This window comes from Chrysochloris asiatica, unplaced genomic scaffold (genome assembly GCF_000296735.1).
Source record: "Chrysochloris asiatica unplaced genomic scaffold, ChrAsi1.0 scaffold00013, whole genome shotgun sequence".
Classification (NCBI taxonomy): domain Eukaryota; kingdom Metazoa; phylum Chordata; class Mammalia; order Afrosoricida; family Chrysochloridae; genus Chrysochloris; species Chrysochloris asiatica.
This window is the reverse complement of record NW_006408531.1, coordinates 5,209,916-5,225,992: the sequence shown is the minus strand read 5'-3', so window position 1 is coordinate 5,225,992 and position 16,077 is coordinate 5,209,916. Positions and strand designations below refer to the sequence as shown.

The following is a 16,077-nucleotide window of genomic DNA, read 5'->3' as shown; positions in this document are numbered from 1 at the left end:
ATTCCATATTCCGATTATTAATGGATATTTACAGCTATTTCTCTACGTTTTGAGTTGTGCCCCATCAACAAATGAAGGTCTTTTGGGCGTTACTCCCATGGGCTTTATTCCATATGCGTCATCACGGTCAACTCGACTTTGAGGAGGCAGCTCGTCCCCAGTCACACTTTGAGTGCCTTTCAACCTGAGGGGCTCATTTTCCAGCATTATATCTGCCAGGGTTTCTCTGCTATTCATAAGGTTTTCAGTGACTAGATATTTAGAAGTATTCGTCACTCCTAGTCTGTCTTTGTCTGGAAGCTCATCTGAAACCTGTCCACCACGGGGACCCTGCTGGTATTTAAAGTACCCTTGGCGTAGCTTCCAGAATCACAGCAGCTCACAAGCTAACCTGGTATGTCAAACTAGTGAATAGTAAAAATGGCATTTAAATTCTTGGGGTTGGATGAGTTCAGAAAATGTTTACTGAAGATCTGTAAATGTGCCAAGTACTACCCCTAAATACCAGGGATACATCTGCAACCTACGTAGACTAAATTCCATGTCACAATGTAGCTTAAGTTCCAGTTAGGATATACAGACACTGGATAAATTATAGAATATAATTAAGTGTGAAGGGAAAACTAAAACATGGAAAGGGAATGGAGTTCACAACTTTGCATTTTAGGGAAAAAGTTACATTCCCACTTCATAGAGAGAGAGAGAGAGAAGGAAATGTATTATCTAGGCTTACAGAGTTAACTCCACCTGTATCCAGTCCTATCACAATGGAAATAAGCACATCCCAGTGCCAAACTTCTGGAAATCCTGGCCTAGGCAAGGTGACACAAAACCTAACCATTACAGTTGATTACAGTCAAAGTCAATTTGTTAGCACTTAACAACAACTATATGTATATACAAGGGCGTTTCAAAAGTTTGTGGAAAAACAAAACTGAAAGATAATGGAATTTTTCCACAAACTTTTTGAAATCCCCTCATGTGTTTTTGTATAAGTGTATATGAATGAGACAACTTTTAGAAGTTCATGAAAAAATTCCACAAACTTTTTGAAATCCCCTCAAGTGTTTTTGTGTAAGTGTTTGTGAATGAGACAACTTTTGGAAGTTCATGAAAAAATTCCATTATCTTTTAGTTCCATTTGTCTGTGAACTTTTTGAAGTCCCTCATGTAATACATGTGTGTGTGTTTCTGGATTCACACACATGAGGGGTTTTAAAGTGTTCACAGAGCAATCCTATTGTCTAATAATTTCACTTTTTCCACGAACTTTGAAGCTCAGTTGTGTATGTGTACTCTTGTCTGCCTCCAAAAGATCACAGAAAACTTCCATTGTCTTTTGATTACATTTTTCCAAGAACTTTTTGAAGCCCCCTCGTGTGTGTGTATGTGCATGTATACTTCTCTGTATTATTCACACCAGTTACTACCAGTAACTGTTGAGTTGGTTCCAACTCATAACAACCCCATGTGTATAAGTTTATAGTCTTGGAGCAACCCCATCCGTAAAGATTATAGTCTTGGAAACCCTATGAGGCAGTTCTACTGTGTCTGATAGAATCACTAGGCAAAACATACTTCAAGTACTCAGTTGTTAAAAGGATATTTCAGTGAAATTGTTCAAATGATCTTTTTTTCTCTTTTCTTCATAGGTCGCTTATATGCAGTGCAGACTGGAATGAAGATTGATAGTAAAACTCCTGAATGTCGTAAATTTTTATCGAAACTAATGGATCAGTTAGAAGCTGTAAGTTAAATGTTAATGATGTATTTTCTGATAAAAATGCTGTTATATTTCATTTGTGTGTATGTGTGTTGTGGTTTTATTTCTTCTCTTGACATCAATCAGCAGTATCAGTATGTTGTTGTTAGGTTAGGTGCAATCAAGTCGGTATGCATGGAAACTTAATATTGATTGTTGTTGTTCTTAAGTGCGTTCGAGTCGATTACAACCCATAGTGACCCTGTATAGGGTTTCTGAGAAACAGCTGGTGAGTTTGAACCGCCGACCTTGCAGTTCAAATAGCTATGTAGTCTGGTGCATTAACCCACAGCACCACACCAGGACTGCAATATACATGATATTGTTGTTAGGCCCCATTGAGTCGGTACTAACTCACAGTGACCAACCCTATGTACAACAGAAGGAAACACTGCCCAGTGCTGGGCCAACTTTATAGTTGTTGCCACGCTTGAGCCCATTGATGCTGCCACTCGGCTAATCCATCTCCCTGGGGGTCTTCCTCTTTTTCTCTGACCCTCCACCTTACCAAACATGATATCCTTCTCCAGCGACTGCTCCCTTCTGACAATATGTCCAAAGTATGAAAGACTAAGTTTGGTGTCTTGGCCTCCAAGGAGCACTCTGGCTACACTTCTTCCAAAACAGATCTATTGGTTTTTTTGACAGCCCATGGCACTTTCAATATTCTTCTCCAACACCATAACTCAGAAGCTTCAGTTCTTCTATGGTCTTCCTTATTCACTGTCCAGCTTTTGCATGCATATGAGGTTATTGAAAATACCATGGCTTGGGTCAGGCGCGCCTTAGTCCTCAAGCTGACATCTTTGCTCTTCAGCACTTTAAAAAGGTCTTGGGCAGCAGATTAGCCTAATGCAATATGTCATTTATTTCATTTATACAGTATCAATATTGTTGTTGTTGTTAAGTGCCATCGAGTTGATGCCGACCCATAGCGACCCTGTGTAGGCTTTCTGAGGAGCAGCTGGTAAGCTTGAACTGCCAACCGTGCAGTTAAAGTGGCTTTGCAGTCTGGCGCATTAACCCACAGTGCCACGCAGTATCAGTATAGCTGTGGAAAAATCAGGTGCAATTTTTGTTTTTGTTTTAATTTACATTTATCACTAGGGAGTTATAAGCATGAATTAAGTTCAAATATTTTTATGCCCATGTATTGTGTTCCATATTATTGTAGGTGGCTCTTGAGTTGTCCTCTCATAAGTAACAAGTCTTTTGAAACCTTCCCTCAAGCAGTTACATGAATGATTGATATGTTGTTGTTGTTAAGTGCCATCAAGTCAGTTCTGACTAATAGCAACCCTGAATACGGTTTTTGAGGAGTGGCTGGTGGGTTTGAACCGGTGACCTTTCAGTTTGCAGTCTAGTGATTATCCAACAGTGCCACACCAAGACTTTGATGATTGGTATAAGAATTCTTAAACAGCTCCTGATAAATAGATAGAATGTTTCTTAGTAAAGTGCCAAACAAGAAAATGATGCTGACTGCTTGCTCTCTGTTCCTCCTCCTCTGGATCCCAAGCCCAGGTTCTATGGTCCAGCCATGGTTCCCTCCCTGGAAGAGTGGGACGGTAATCAACAGATGCAGTCATCTTCTGGAACTGTGATGCACAGGGCGCTGCAGAAGTGCCATCGGGAGTGTAGAGTGGGTTGCGTTGGGTGTCACTGTGACAGGAAGGCAATGCTGCCTACTGTAGTTTCACAGTGATCAGAGCTCCACCTTGTGTGGCCTGTGCCCACTCCTCTTTCTTTTTTACAAAGTTAGGGACTAAACCCCAAAACCCACTGCCATCTAGGAGATCCAAACACATAGCACAGCTGCCCCTTAGGGTTTCCAAGACTATAAAATTCACAGATGCAGACTGCTGGTGGTTTGAACCATCTACCTTTTGGTTAGTAGCCAAGTATTTAACCAGTGTGCCACCAGGGCCCCTCAAGTTAAAGTCTGTTCTTCATCTCCTCTAAGGCTGGGACTTTTGCTTATTTAGTTATGTGAACTACTCAGGAGAGTGAGAAACCTAAGTACTTGTTGGCTCAGTGGCATTATCTTGCTTCAAAGAGACAATATTTAAACAGACTTTAAAGTAAAGCATTTGTACTAGTAAAGCTAGAATCTTGTAAGTGTTGTAAAATTTGGTCAAAGCCTATCCCAAGCCGCCGTCTCTGCCTGGCTATGTCAGGCACCCATGGGTTATTGTGTGCTCGCTAAGTTGGTGTAGCTCTCTAGCCTGCAGATTCAGGGTCCTTGTCATTTGTTACTGTTAACCACCCAAAGGCATGGGTGGTATCTGACAGAAACTCAGCTGCCCCTCGTAGCTGCCTGTTCTTCCATGTCTAACTTTGCTTTATAGATGCAAGATAATAGTTTATCATTTGTGAGACGCATCCTCCCTCCTGCCTCCACTCCCACCTCCCCCCAAAATGGTAAGTGTGGCACTGTAGGATAAGCAGTGGACCGCAAGGTGATTTCAACCGCAAGACGATGGTTCAAACCCACCAGCTGTTCCTCGAAAACCCTATACAGGGTTGGTATCAGTCCGAACTGACTTGACAGTACTCAACAATAGTAACTCTGTTTTTGAGACGTGGAAGTGGAGACTTGAGGGAGGATCACAAATGAAAGTGTATTTGCTGGACCCTCGTGTGACTATGCAAGGCATTACAATGAATGGGAATTCCTGAAGACTTTATTGTGTCCTGGTGAAAACTGTACATAGACCAAGACGCAGTCATTCCAGAACAAGGAGTTACTGTATGGTTTATAATCCAGACAGGTGTACACCAGGTTTGTGTTATTTCATCATACTTACTCAATCTGCCGAGCAATAATCTGAGAAGTTGTACCATGTGAAGAAGAATGTGGCATTGGGATTGAACTAAGACTAACCTGCAATAAGTTGATGAAACTTTGCTTATTGAAAGCAAAGAGGTGTGTGAAGTGCTTACTAATTGATTATACCTCAGCATAAGGAAAACAAAAATCTTCACAACTGGGCCAGTAAATAATATCACCATAAATGGAGAAAAAGTTGACGTTGCCAAGGATTTCATTGTACTTGGTTCTACAATCAATGACCATGGAAGCAACGGTTAAGAAATCAGAGGACATGTTTCATTGGGAAAATGTGCTACAAAAGGTCTCTGTTATGCAAAAGTGTTAAAAGCAAAGGATGTCATCTTGAGGGCTAAGATGCTTGTGACCCCAGCCACGCTATTTCTAGCGACCTAACATTCACTAACATTCAGCCTGGTGTGGCGCTGTGGGCTAATGCGTCAGACTGCAAAGTCGTTTGAACTTCAAGGTCGATGGTTCAAGCTCACCAGCTGCTCCTTGGAAACCCTATACAGGGTCTTTATGGGTAGTAATCCACTCGACAACACTTAACCAAAACAACAACAACATTCATGTAAAAGCTGCGAAATGAATACGGAGGATCAAAGAAAAATTGATTACTCTGCTCTGTGGTATTGGTGAAAAATATATTCAATATACGCTGCATTGGCAGAAGAACAAACAAATCTATGTTGGAAGAAGTGCAGCCAGAATGCTCCCTTAGAACCAAGGGTGACAAAACTTTGGAACAGTTCAGTTGCTGGAGAAGAATATCATTCCTATCAAAGTCAAGGGTCAGTGAAAAAGAGAAAGACCCTCCAGCAGATGGATTGATAATGGTGGCTACAGCATTGGGCTCAAGCATAGGGAGATGGGGACGATGGTGCAGAACCGGGCGGGGCTGCTGTCGTTGTACACTGACTGGGTGGTTTATGTGTAGACACCACTTCAGTGGGACCTGAAAACCACAGCAGTTCCCTTACTGACTTATCAACATGTTACTTACATTGCTGATTTGATGAAAAATCCTGAGGCTTTTTCTTTTTAGTAATATCTTATACAAGTCATTCTAGTATGTCAGTTTGAATAAAAAACAGGAATTCAGTTTTCTGTTTTTAAGAATACTTTATTGTATGCAAGATTTGCAGACAAATTATAAGTTGTGGTGATTTGATTTAAGATATATTTGAGCTAAATTATACTTTCAAGTTACTTAACTGTGTTTCTGCAAAGTTCTTTAAACATTGGATTTTGTTTTAAATACATTGGACTTAAGCAGAGCAACTTTCTTTTTGCCAGATTTCAATAACACATCTTTTACTGAAATGAATGTAAAATAATTTATTTTAAATGATTATTAAGAATATCCCTGCCTTAGCAGATAGCTCTCTCAGTCTGAAAACATAACCCTTGTCTCTGATTTTATTTCAGCTTAAAAAACAGTTGGGTGATAATGAAGCTGTTACTCAAGAAATAGTTGGTTGTGCCCATTTGGAAAATTATGCTTTGAAAATGTTTTTGTATGCAGATAATGAAGATCGTGCTGGGCGATTTCATAAGTGAGTAAAAAGGAAAATAATAATTATAAATTCAGTTACTATATGATTAATTGTGGCCCCATTTTCTATAAAACACTTTCAGACTTTCTAAAGATTAAAATTTAGATACAATTTTTACAGAATTACTTGTACCTCAGAGTGATTTAGTAGTTACAAGTGTGATCCATTCTTTTTAGAGAAAATAACTAAATGACGAAATACCCGAGACATTTATTTTCTCTGTAAGTGAACTCTAAATTAGCCACTTTGACATTAGTAAACTCATTGCTAAGTGCTGTTGAATTGAAACGGACTCATCGCCACCCTGTGTAGGGTTTCCAGGGAGCAGCTGGTGGGTTTGAAAGACCAACCTTACAAAAGCACAGCCTCCTTCAATGATTTGTACTTTCACATCAATTAATTCAAGTGATTTTCATCTTTACAATAGTTAAATGCAAAGATATGCATTATGGCTTGATGTGAATACAATAATTGCATTTTCTAAACTCAGAAGCATACAATAAACACTTGTGGTGCTGTAGGATAAACACTGGAGTGCTACCCACAAGGTGAGAGTTCAAACCCATTAGCTGCTACTCTGAGAAAAATTAGACTTTCTGCTTCCATAGAGGTTTAAAGCCTGGAAAACCGTATACAAAATCGTGATGACTCAGAATTTTGGTGTTTTGGTAGTATATTTACTTTTAAAGAGGGTGTTGTTACTTTCCCCTGTTGTTGTTGTTAAGTGCCCCTGAGTCGCTTCCGACCCATAGCGACCCTGTAGAGGGTTTCCGAGGAGCAGCTGGTGAACTTAAATTGCCGACCCTGCAGTTCAAACGGCTTTGCAGCATGGCGCATTAACCCACGGCGCCACACCAGGACTCCACTTTCCCCTGTTAGCAGGATATAAAAGGAGTTTCATTGTGTTCTTGAATCTGATTGTATTTTTTAAATTACTTTTGGAATCTTTTTTTATAAACAATAGAATCTTTTTTGATAGTTTTGTAACTGATTCTACCTTTTAATGTTTACCTTCTCTTTTTTCTGTTTCAGAAACATGATCAAGTCCTTCTATACTGCAAGTCTTTTAATAGATGTCATAACAGTATTTGGAGAACTCACTGATGAAGTGAGTATGCATACTTTATTGTCTTATTAGCTGAAGATCAGTAACGTTGCTAATTTGCAGTTTTGGTACTACATTGTTTAGTTAGAGCAATGTGTCCGTTAGAGCTGCAAGTCACAAATGTAATTTAAACTTATCTAGTAGTCCTAGTGTTGTAGCGTTGTCAGGTAAGAACTAGACTGGTAACTACAAGGTTCATAGTTAAGACCCACCATCCACTCCTTGGAAACCCTATGTAAGGTCACTGTGAGTTGGAACCGACTCAACAGCACTTAATCAGAAGCCTCATTTAAAAAGTAAAAACATGATCTCATAGTTTTCAGAGTATGATTTATGTTTTTACTAAGTTCTTTACATCCATTTTGTGAGTATTTTGTGTGGCATGGGTTGATATTAATTTTATTAATTGTTCAGACATTGCCATTTGTGTAGGCTGTTCAATTTCTAGACTATTGTTTGATAACCATACTGGAAGTAGACATTTCAAGACTTACTTTTCCTAATTCATTTTTTTTAAGAAGTATTATTATTTATGATGTTTCTATTTTTTATAGATATTAGATCATATTTGTAGATTAGTTGCTAATTTACAAGATATTTTATGTTCGTTTTTCAGTTGACTTTCCATAACAATGTAAGCTAACTGGGTGCACATATGTTATACATGAGTGTTTAAGGCTAAGAGGCAAATGTATTGCTATGAGGTAAGTGTTGTCACTGTGACAGGCCTCTGTAAAAGTTGTTGTTGTTGTTGTTGTTGTTGTTAGTGGGTTCCAACCCATAGTGACCCTGTATAGGGTTTCCTGAGAGCAGCTGGTGAGCTTGAACTGCCGACTTTGTGGTTCAAACTAACTTTGCCGTCCGGAGTATTAACCCACAGCACCACACCAGGAGCCAAGAAAACCCTGTGGTAAAGTCCTGCTCTCTCACCTGGGTTGCTAGGAGTTGAAATCAACTCAGTGGTACCTAACAACAACTACCAGTGTCATGAGAAAAAAATTGTCTTCTGAGAGGACAAGAGTTCATCTAGAGAGACTGATGCAAGTGTATTGTGCTGGAGATTCAGATACCACAAGAAGCATTGCTTTCTGTAGTAGGATTTTTTTCCCAAATGGTGAGCAGCTCATAGTAAAGTCCCAAATCAAAGAAAGTACCTTCTTGTTATGAACTGTTTATATCCTGAAATTAGTACATACTGAAACTGTGCAAAAAGTTCTCTATGTTTTTATAAACGAAGTGAAAACTTTGAGGTTTGATAACTTTAAGCAGTGTTTTCACCTATATGAACATTGCATAGACTGAGGGACATTTTTTCTTATTATGTGTAGCTGTCCCTTTACTTCCGGATACCAAGCACAGACATACCACGTTTTATTGTCTTTTCTTTATTGCGCATTGCAGATACTCTGGGGTTTTTTCTTTTTTTCTTTTTTTTTAACCAATTGAAGGTTTGTGGCAACCCTGTGTCTAGCAAGTCTACCATCACTGTCTATTTCAATGGCATATGCTCACTACAAGCCTCTATGACACATTTTGGTAATTCTCACAATATTTGAAACTTCTTCATAATGTTATTATTGCTCACTTAATAGACTATGTGAGAGTGTAAACATAACTTAAATACACTGGAAATCCACAGAATTGTGTGACTACTGTATTTTGGTGGCCTGGAACTGAGCCCACAACATCTTCGAGGTATGCATGTATCTCTGTTCCTTTTACATATAACGACTCTGGCATTCCCTAATCATTGAGATCACTGAAAACCACCCCAGATTTTCTAAGAGGTTAGAGTGTTAAAATGTATAAACATTACACTTTGAATATATTGACTTTTTCTTAATTTTGGATTAAATTGTACTCCAAGTTCTTAAAGGTAAAAGTCGGTCTTAGTCTACACTTACATAATATTTGGCATTAAGTATAGATTTGTACACTGACTGAAATCTTAGAGTAAAAAATCGTTAATTGATATTTCACAAGTTCGTATAGTGAGTTTTTCATCTGTCTGTTCATGGAAATGATGTTCAGACTCTTTAAACAGAACTTCTTTCCTAACTCTGAAAAAATGTATTAGGTCTTAGTCACTCACAGCATTTTCTTGGCTTGATTTTTTTTTCACCCTTTTAATTTCATGTCATTATTCATCATTATACAAAACTAATAAGGTCTATTTTCTTTACTCTTCAACCATCCCATTTTTTAGCTACCAATTTCTGTTGTTAAGTGCCGTCAAGTTGGTTCCAACTCATAGTGATCCTGTATATGATTTCTGAGGAGCAGCTAGTGCATTTGAACCATTGACTTTGTGATTCAAACTGCCCTTGAGGGCCAATGCTTTTTATCCCATAGCACCTCACCAGGTCTCCATTCTTTGTTTAGGGGTACATATTTAACTCTTTTAAACTGTTCCTTACATAATACCTAGACTCTTCAATATTTAATTAAACTTGGAGATATATAAACAATTAGCATTATTATTATTGTTGTTGTTGTTGTTAAGTGCCATTGAGTTGGTTCTTACTCATAGCAACCCTGTCTGTATAGGGTTTCCAAGAAGTGGCTGGTGAGTTTGAACCACCGACCTTGTGGTTCAAGGTAAAAGAGGGTCACTAGAATATATATTTTAAAATGTGAACATAAAGTACATTTTATTTTTTACTATGTTGCTGTTGTTAAAGTGCCGTCAAGTTGGTTCTGACTCATAGGGACCCTGTGTAGGGTTTCCAAGGGGTGACTGGTGAGTTTGAACTTCTGACCTTGTGGTTCAAATTGACCTTGTAGTCCAGTGCTTATCCTACAAAGTGTCTTATAACTCTAATTATGGCTAATATTTTGATAGACTTTCGTTTATAAATTTTAGATATTCGAGGATGTGTCAAAAATTATCCGCACTCTGGTTGTAGAATTTATTTTAAGCAACTTTTCGAAAAGATAAATACATTATATTTCAACATAATCTCCTGGCTTTTCAGTAATACATTGTGTCCATCTGTCAACAAACTTTCGTATTCCCTTATTATAACATGTTTTAGGCTGAGCTGTGAGCCAGGAATGCACCACCGTCTTCACTTCATCAGAGGTGAATCTTCATCCTTACAGAGCTGCTCTCAGGGGACTGCAGTTCAAACTCAACCAGCTGTTCCTCAGAAACCCTCTACTGGGTCACTATGAGTTAGACCCAACTCAATGGCACTGAACAACAAGAATATAATGTTTCCAAGGAGTGGCTGGTGGCTTTGAACCACTAACTTACGGTCAGCAGTCCAGCAGGACTCCCCTAACAAATATGTTGTTGTTAGGTGCCATCGAGTCCACTGTGACTCACAGCAACCCTAGGCACAACAGAATGAATCCCTGCCCCGTCCTGCGCTGTCCTCACAGTCGTTCTTACATTTGAGCCCATTGCCGCTTCCACTGTGTCAATTCTTCTCATTGGGGTCTCCCTCTATTTTGCTGACTCTCCACTTTACCAAGTATGATGTCCAAGCATAAAACAAATACTGTTAAGTGCACTTAGTCAGTTACAATTCATAGCGACCCTGTGCAGGGTTTCCAAGGAGCAGCTAGTAGGTTTGAACTGTCTACCTTGTGGTTGGAAGTCCAGAGCTGATCCTACAGCATAAACAGTTGAGGGGGGAACACAGTGGCTCTATAGGCTAAACAGTGGACTACAGATTACATGTTCAGCAGTTAGGGTCCACTAGCCATTCTGTGGGAGGTAGACAAGGGTTTCTGGTGTCGCACACATTTACAGCCTCAGAAACCCTATTCAGGGTCACTATGAGTCAGAAGCTACTCAGTAAGGGCATGTAGTAACAGCAACAACAAAAGGCATTTGTGGGTAGCTTGTACTGTACTTAAACATTTTTATAAGTTTAAAATTATATAGTTATTTCACAAAACTTTATTTCATTTGTTTTTGCCCAAAAGATAATTAATGTGTTTCTTTTCTCATCCCCCAGTGGCTTAATTATTAAACAGCCAGTTTCCGTTATCATTTATGGAACTCATTTGGCTAATTGGAATGTACATTCCAAGTATTATAATAAAAATGGTCACATGCCGTCAAATTGGTTCCAGCTTTATTAAACTTAAGTGTTTGTTTATTAAATTACAATTATAATTCTTGGTATCATTTTACTTTCACTTTTGAAACATGTTTTATGAAATTCTATTTGCTTTAAGAATTATAGAAATTGTATAAAAGTGATAATATATTTGCTTAATAGCAGCCTTCCAAGATTTCTCATTATATTGTCTTAACATTCCTAGGTGTTAAATAGATACTTGTAGTTATTACATAATAAGATAGTTGTCAGAATTGAGGGATTCTTTGATAGAAGTGTGAGAGAAATTTAGAACTCAATAATGACTCCTAAGATTTCCATCTGGTATGCTGCAGGAATGAATTTACCATTTACTGAAATGGGGAGAACTGGGGAACAAATTTGGTAGGAATAAAATCAGGAGTTGATTTTGAACAGGTTAAACCTTGAAATGCCAATTAAACATGTAATAAAAAATGTCGAGTTGAATGTACAATCCAGGGTTCAGAAAAGTGCTGTGAACAGGAGACATAAAATTTTGAGTTTGCATACAGGGATAGTATATAAAGGCATTAAACTGCAGGAGATCAGAAGAGAAAGAAAATAAGTGCAAGAACTGAACTCAGAGACACTCTGGTTGTGTTTCTGTACCCTGGATTCAGTTCTGACTCATACCAACCCTATGTAGGATTTCCGAGGCTGTAAATCTTTAGGGGAGCAGAAAGCCTCATCTTTCTCCCATGGAACAGCTAGCTGGTAATGGACACTCTGGGAGTTGATACAAAAAAGAAACAAAAAAAGGACAGAAGAGTAGCTCTTGGTGAGGTCACTGGAAAGGAGACTGATATAACCCAGCACTTCCTTAAAGGAAGGCATAGTGCTCAATTCCCCTTGCTGATAGTCAGGTAGAATACCATCTGAGCATTGGATTTAGCAATGCAATCAGCAGCCTTGAGTCAAGCTGTGACTAAGTGGTGGGGGTTAAAAACTGAATAGAATAGATCTTAACCCTCCAGTAGTTTCACCCTTAGCAAGCCCATATGATAGAGTTCAGCTGCCCTACAGGGTGTCCTAGGCTGCCCCTTCTGTTCAGCTGCACAGATGGATTTACATCACTGACTTCTATTAGCAGCTGAGATCTTAACCAGCATGGTTCCTTAGGTTCTCAAGTAGAATCAATGAATGATAAAATGGGGAAGAATTTGAGGCAGCTAATATATTGTCCTGGTGTGGCGCTGTGGGTTAATACACTGGACTGCAGAGTCGGTTGGAACTGCAAGTTCGGCAGTTCAAGCTCCCAGCCATCCCTCAGAAACCCTATACAAGGTCACTATGGGTCAGAACCAACTCTGCAGCACTTAACAACAGCAACAACAATGTAAAGACATGAGGGGGAAAGTGAGGCTTTTGGCTCCTGCAAAGATTTTTTTAAATGCCTTAGAAACCCTATGCAGGGTAACTATGAGTCAGAACCACACTTAACACTACAACAATATAAAAGCCTTTCAAGGTGTTTTAGATCAGAATTTCTATTGTTTTGTCCAGAAATGTGTACTTCATACATAAAGCATACCCTTTGGTGATACTTGTGTGTAATGATGTTTGAGTATCTCCGCTCCAGCCCATTAGTACTGTGTAAGCAATCGCTCACAGCCCTTCCCAATGAGCCCGCTGTGGCAGCCATTGTGACTGTTATGCCCAGAGTTCAGGGTCCCCAAAGACCACCCGTGTACCGATGTAAATACATAAGGGTTGTTTATTCAAGCTCGAGCCAGGTCTCTAACCTTATCCGACGCAGCGGAATAGGAAAAGAGCCCCGAACTTTTTGTCTGCAGGGTTTTTATAGAGTTTTTAAACAGCTCAGGTTTCTCAGCTTTACAGTCTTTGGATTGGTTAACAATTGGCAAACTATGAGATGTTACAGTCTAATTGGTCAGGACTGGTGATCTTTGTTCTTAGGCTAGGGTAAAGGAAAATATCTGACCTCTGGCCTTGAGCTGCCTGGCTATATATTATTTTCTTGGAGCTAGAGGACGTGCTAAAGCTTAAGTATGAAATGAATTCTTCTCTTTGGTCCTATATGACCAAGTATGATGTCCTTCTCCAAGGAAGGGTCCCTCCTGATAACATGTCCAAAGTACATAAAATGAAGTCTCAAAGTTCTGCACTCCTCCCTTCCAAGGAGCATTCTGGCCGTACTTCTTTCAAGAAAGATTTGTTCATTGTTCTGGCATTCCGTGGTATTTTTAATATTTTCAACAACACCATAATTCAAATACATTGATTCTTAAGTGGTCTTCCTTATTCATTGTTCAGCTTTCACATGCATATGAGGCTATTGAAAATATCTTAACTTGGATTAGTACATCTTAGTCTATAAGGTGACATCTTTGCTTCTAAAATATGTGACAGTAATTTATTGTACTTCCTCTGTAGTACTATGAAGATGTTAGTCCAAGACTTTAATCTTGTCTAGGAGTTACATTAAGGCAAAATTACTTTTCTACTTTTCTACCTTCATTACCAAAGCACCTTATTTATTTACATCTTTCTGACTTTGCTTTTATTTCTCCTTCTTTCTAAAATAACTCTAATTGTGTTAGTGTTTTAGAAAATACTATAAAGTGAGTATGTATACTTATTTTATATACAGGTTTTTTTTTTTTCCGAATCAATGGTCTTCATCAGTGAATAGCATATCCTTATTGAGCCTGTAAAAAATTTAAGGTTTAATTGTAACTAGATTTTTTATAAAAGTGAAAAGCTCTAGACCACATACAAAAAAAGCAAGATAAGTAATTATCTTTATTAATTTTTATAGGAGGTGGCCAACTCTGTTCTTAAGATGAAATGCCAGTGGCATAGTTTACAGCATCACAGCCCCACATGAGTCACCAGTTACAGCAGACTGATAGACGTGTAGGGTATAGGTTAGAAGAGAAAAGTTTTAAATGGCATTGCTTTGCAGATACCAAATTCAGATGAACATGTAAATATAGAATCTATTAGTCCATCAGACTGCAAAGTCGTTTGAACTGCAATGGTCGGTGGTTCAAGCTCACCAGCTGCTTCTTGGAAACCCTATACAGGGTCGCTATGGGTCGGAATAGACTCGACGACACTTAACAACAACAATTGTTAGGATTTGAAAAAATGAATAAACTTAATAATCCTTTAGCACATGTTCTTTCCTCTAAGGAGAAAGGAAATGAAGGGGTAAAATATGAACTGTATGATATTGTTGTCTTGGAAATTTTGATCATGCTACCTAGTTATATATTAAGTTTATTAAACCCAGTAATCATTATACTGTTGCAGAAATAATAAATTTGTATATGGAGCAGAATAATGTGTATACTATAATTAATACATAGCTACCATTATATATCAGAGACATGTTGAAGAAGACGTAGTAAAATTGTCTTATGTTGACTTCAATAATTTCTAAATAACCAAATAATTTGTTGTGCGATGACTTTGTGTTGGTCATAGACCCAAGTGCTTTGCATGTCATAAACAACAGGCAGACATAGACCCTGCCTTTAATGAACTCTTCTTTCAAACATGTATGTCTGTGTGAGGGGCTACTTTATAAATAATCAAGTATATGTACAAACATGATTATAAGTTGTATTACATATTAAGAAAGAAAGGATTGAGAGCTTGATGAAAGGAGAGTTGCAGAGCCCTGCTGTAGATGGGGAAAGCATGGCTCTCTAAGGAAGTGACATTTGATTGGAGTGTGAGGGGTAAGCTGAATAATGTTGTATTTTAGGTGCTTTGGGAAGCCATTGAATATTGTTTAACAGAGGTTTGATGTGTTTGGATTTACATTTTAGAATGATCACTGCTCTAAGTACTGAATAAGAAAGGCATGGAGGGGGAGAGAGACAAGAATATAAGAGAAAACATCAGAGGGTGATTGCAGTAAGAATGGGGCCATGCAGACCAACTCCAGCTAGGTTTTGGAGGAAAAATCAGCTGAATTCCTGGCACGTTAGATAAGGGAATGGAAGGGGAAAGACAGGATAAGGAAGAGAAGCTAAAAAATGTCTCTTGTTTCTGACTTGGAAGCTTGGAGAATGACATTTCCTGAGGGAGAGGGGTTGGGGGGGAATCATATATTTCAAAGCAATTATATTTAGTCATACATATATAGGACATTCAAAGGCAGATGTCACAGTTGGGTATTTTTTAGATGTCTGTGTATTCTGGCTGGATGTTGTTAAGTGCCTTCAAGTCAGTTCTGATACAATAATGACCCTGTATAGGGTTTGTAAGGAACAGTTAGTAGATTTGAACTGCCAACTTTGCATTTAGCAGTTCAGTGCTTATATATACTACAGCTCCATACCAGCATTTCTAGATATTTGAAGGCAAATCAAAAAGTATAGTTATAAAGTCACAGAAGTTTTTACTAAACAAAAATCAAAAGGTAAAGATAGCGTTTCTCATTATAGCCTCCATCTAGGTCTACACACTTCTGAAGACAGCGTTTGTGTATCTAACTATTTCCCAGAGAACTGTGCATTCTTCAGTTTACACCACATCAAAATGGCAGCCTGGGTGTCCTCAAGGCACCCGGATTGTGTTGTTTTTCAGAGTTATTTAAGGTTGGGAAACAAACCTTAAGTCTGAAGGGGCAAGATCAGGGCTGTCGGATAGGTGGGGTAAGGTCACCCTTGCTAGCCTCCAGGAATGAGCAGGTGCATTGTCATAATGGAAGAATCCTTCACGCATTTCCTTGTCTTTTTCTCACCAATTCAGTTTTC

General features: G+C 38.6%; 1 protein-coding gene across 2 annotated transcripts in view; it reads left to right on the top strand.

The window, feature by feature from the left end:
- VTA1 (vesicle (multivesicular body) trafficking 1) overlaps positions 1-16,077 on the top strand; it is a 52,514-nt gene that overhangs the window by 14,925 nt on the left and 21,512 nt on the right. For both annotated transcript variants that reach the window (XM_006834614.1, XM_006834615.1), the window contains exons 2-4: positions 1,653-1,747; positions 6,024-6,151; positions 7,184-7,259. In XM_006834614.1, coding sequence (XP_006834677.1) covers positions 1,653-1,747; positions 6,024-6,151; positions 7,184-7,259 — 299 coding nt within the window. The remainder of the gene's footprint in view (positions 1-1,652; positions 1,748-6,023; positions 6,152-7,183; positions 7,260-16,077) is intronic.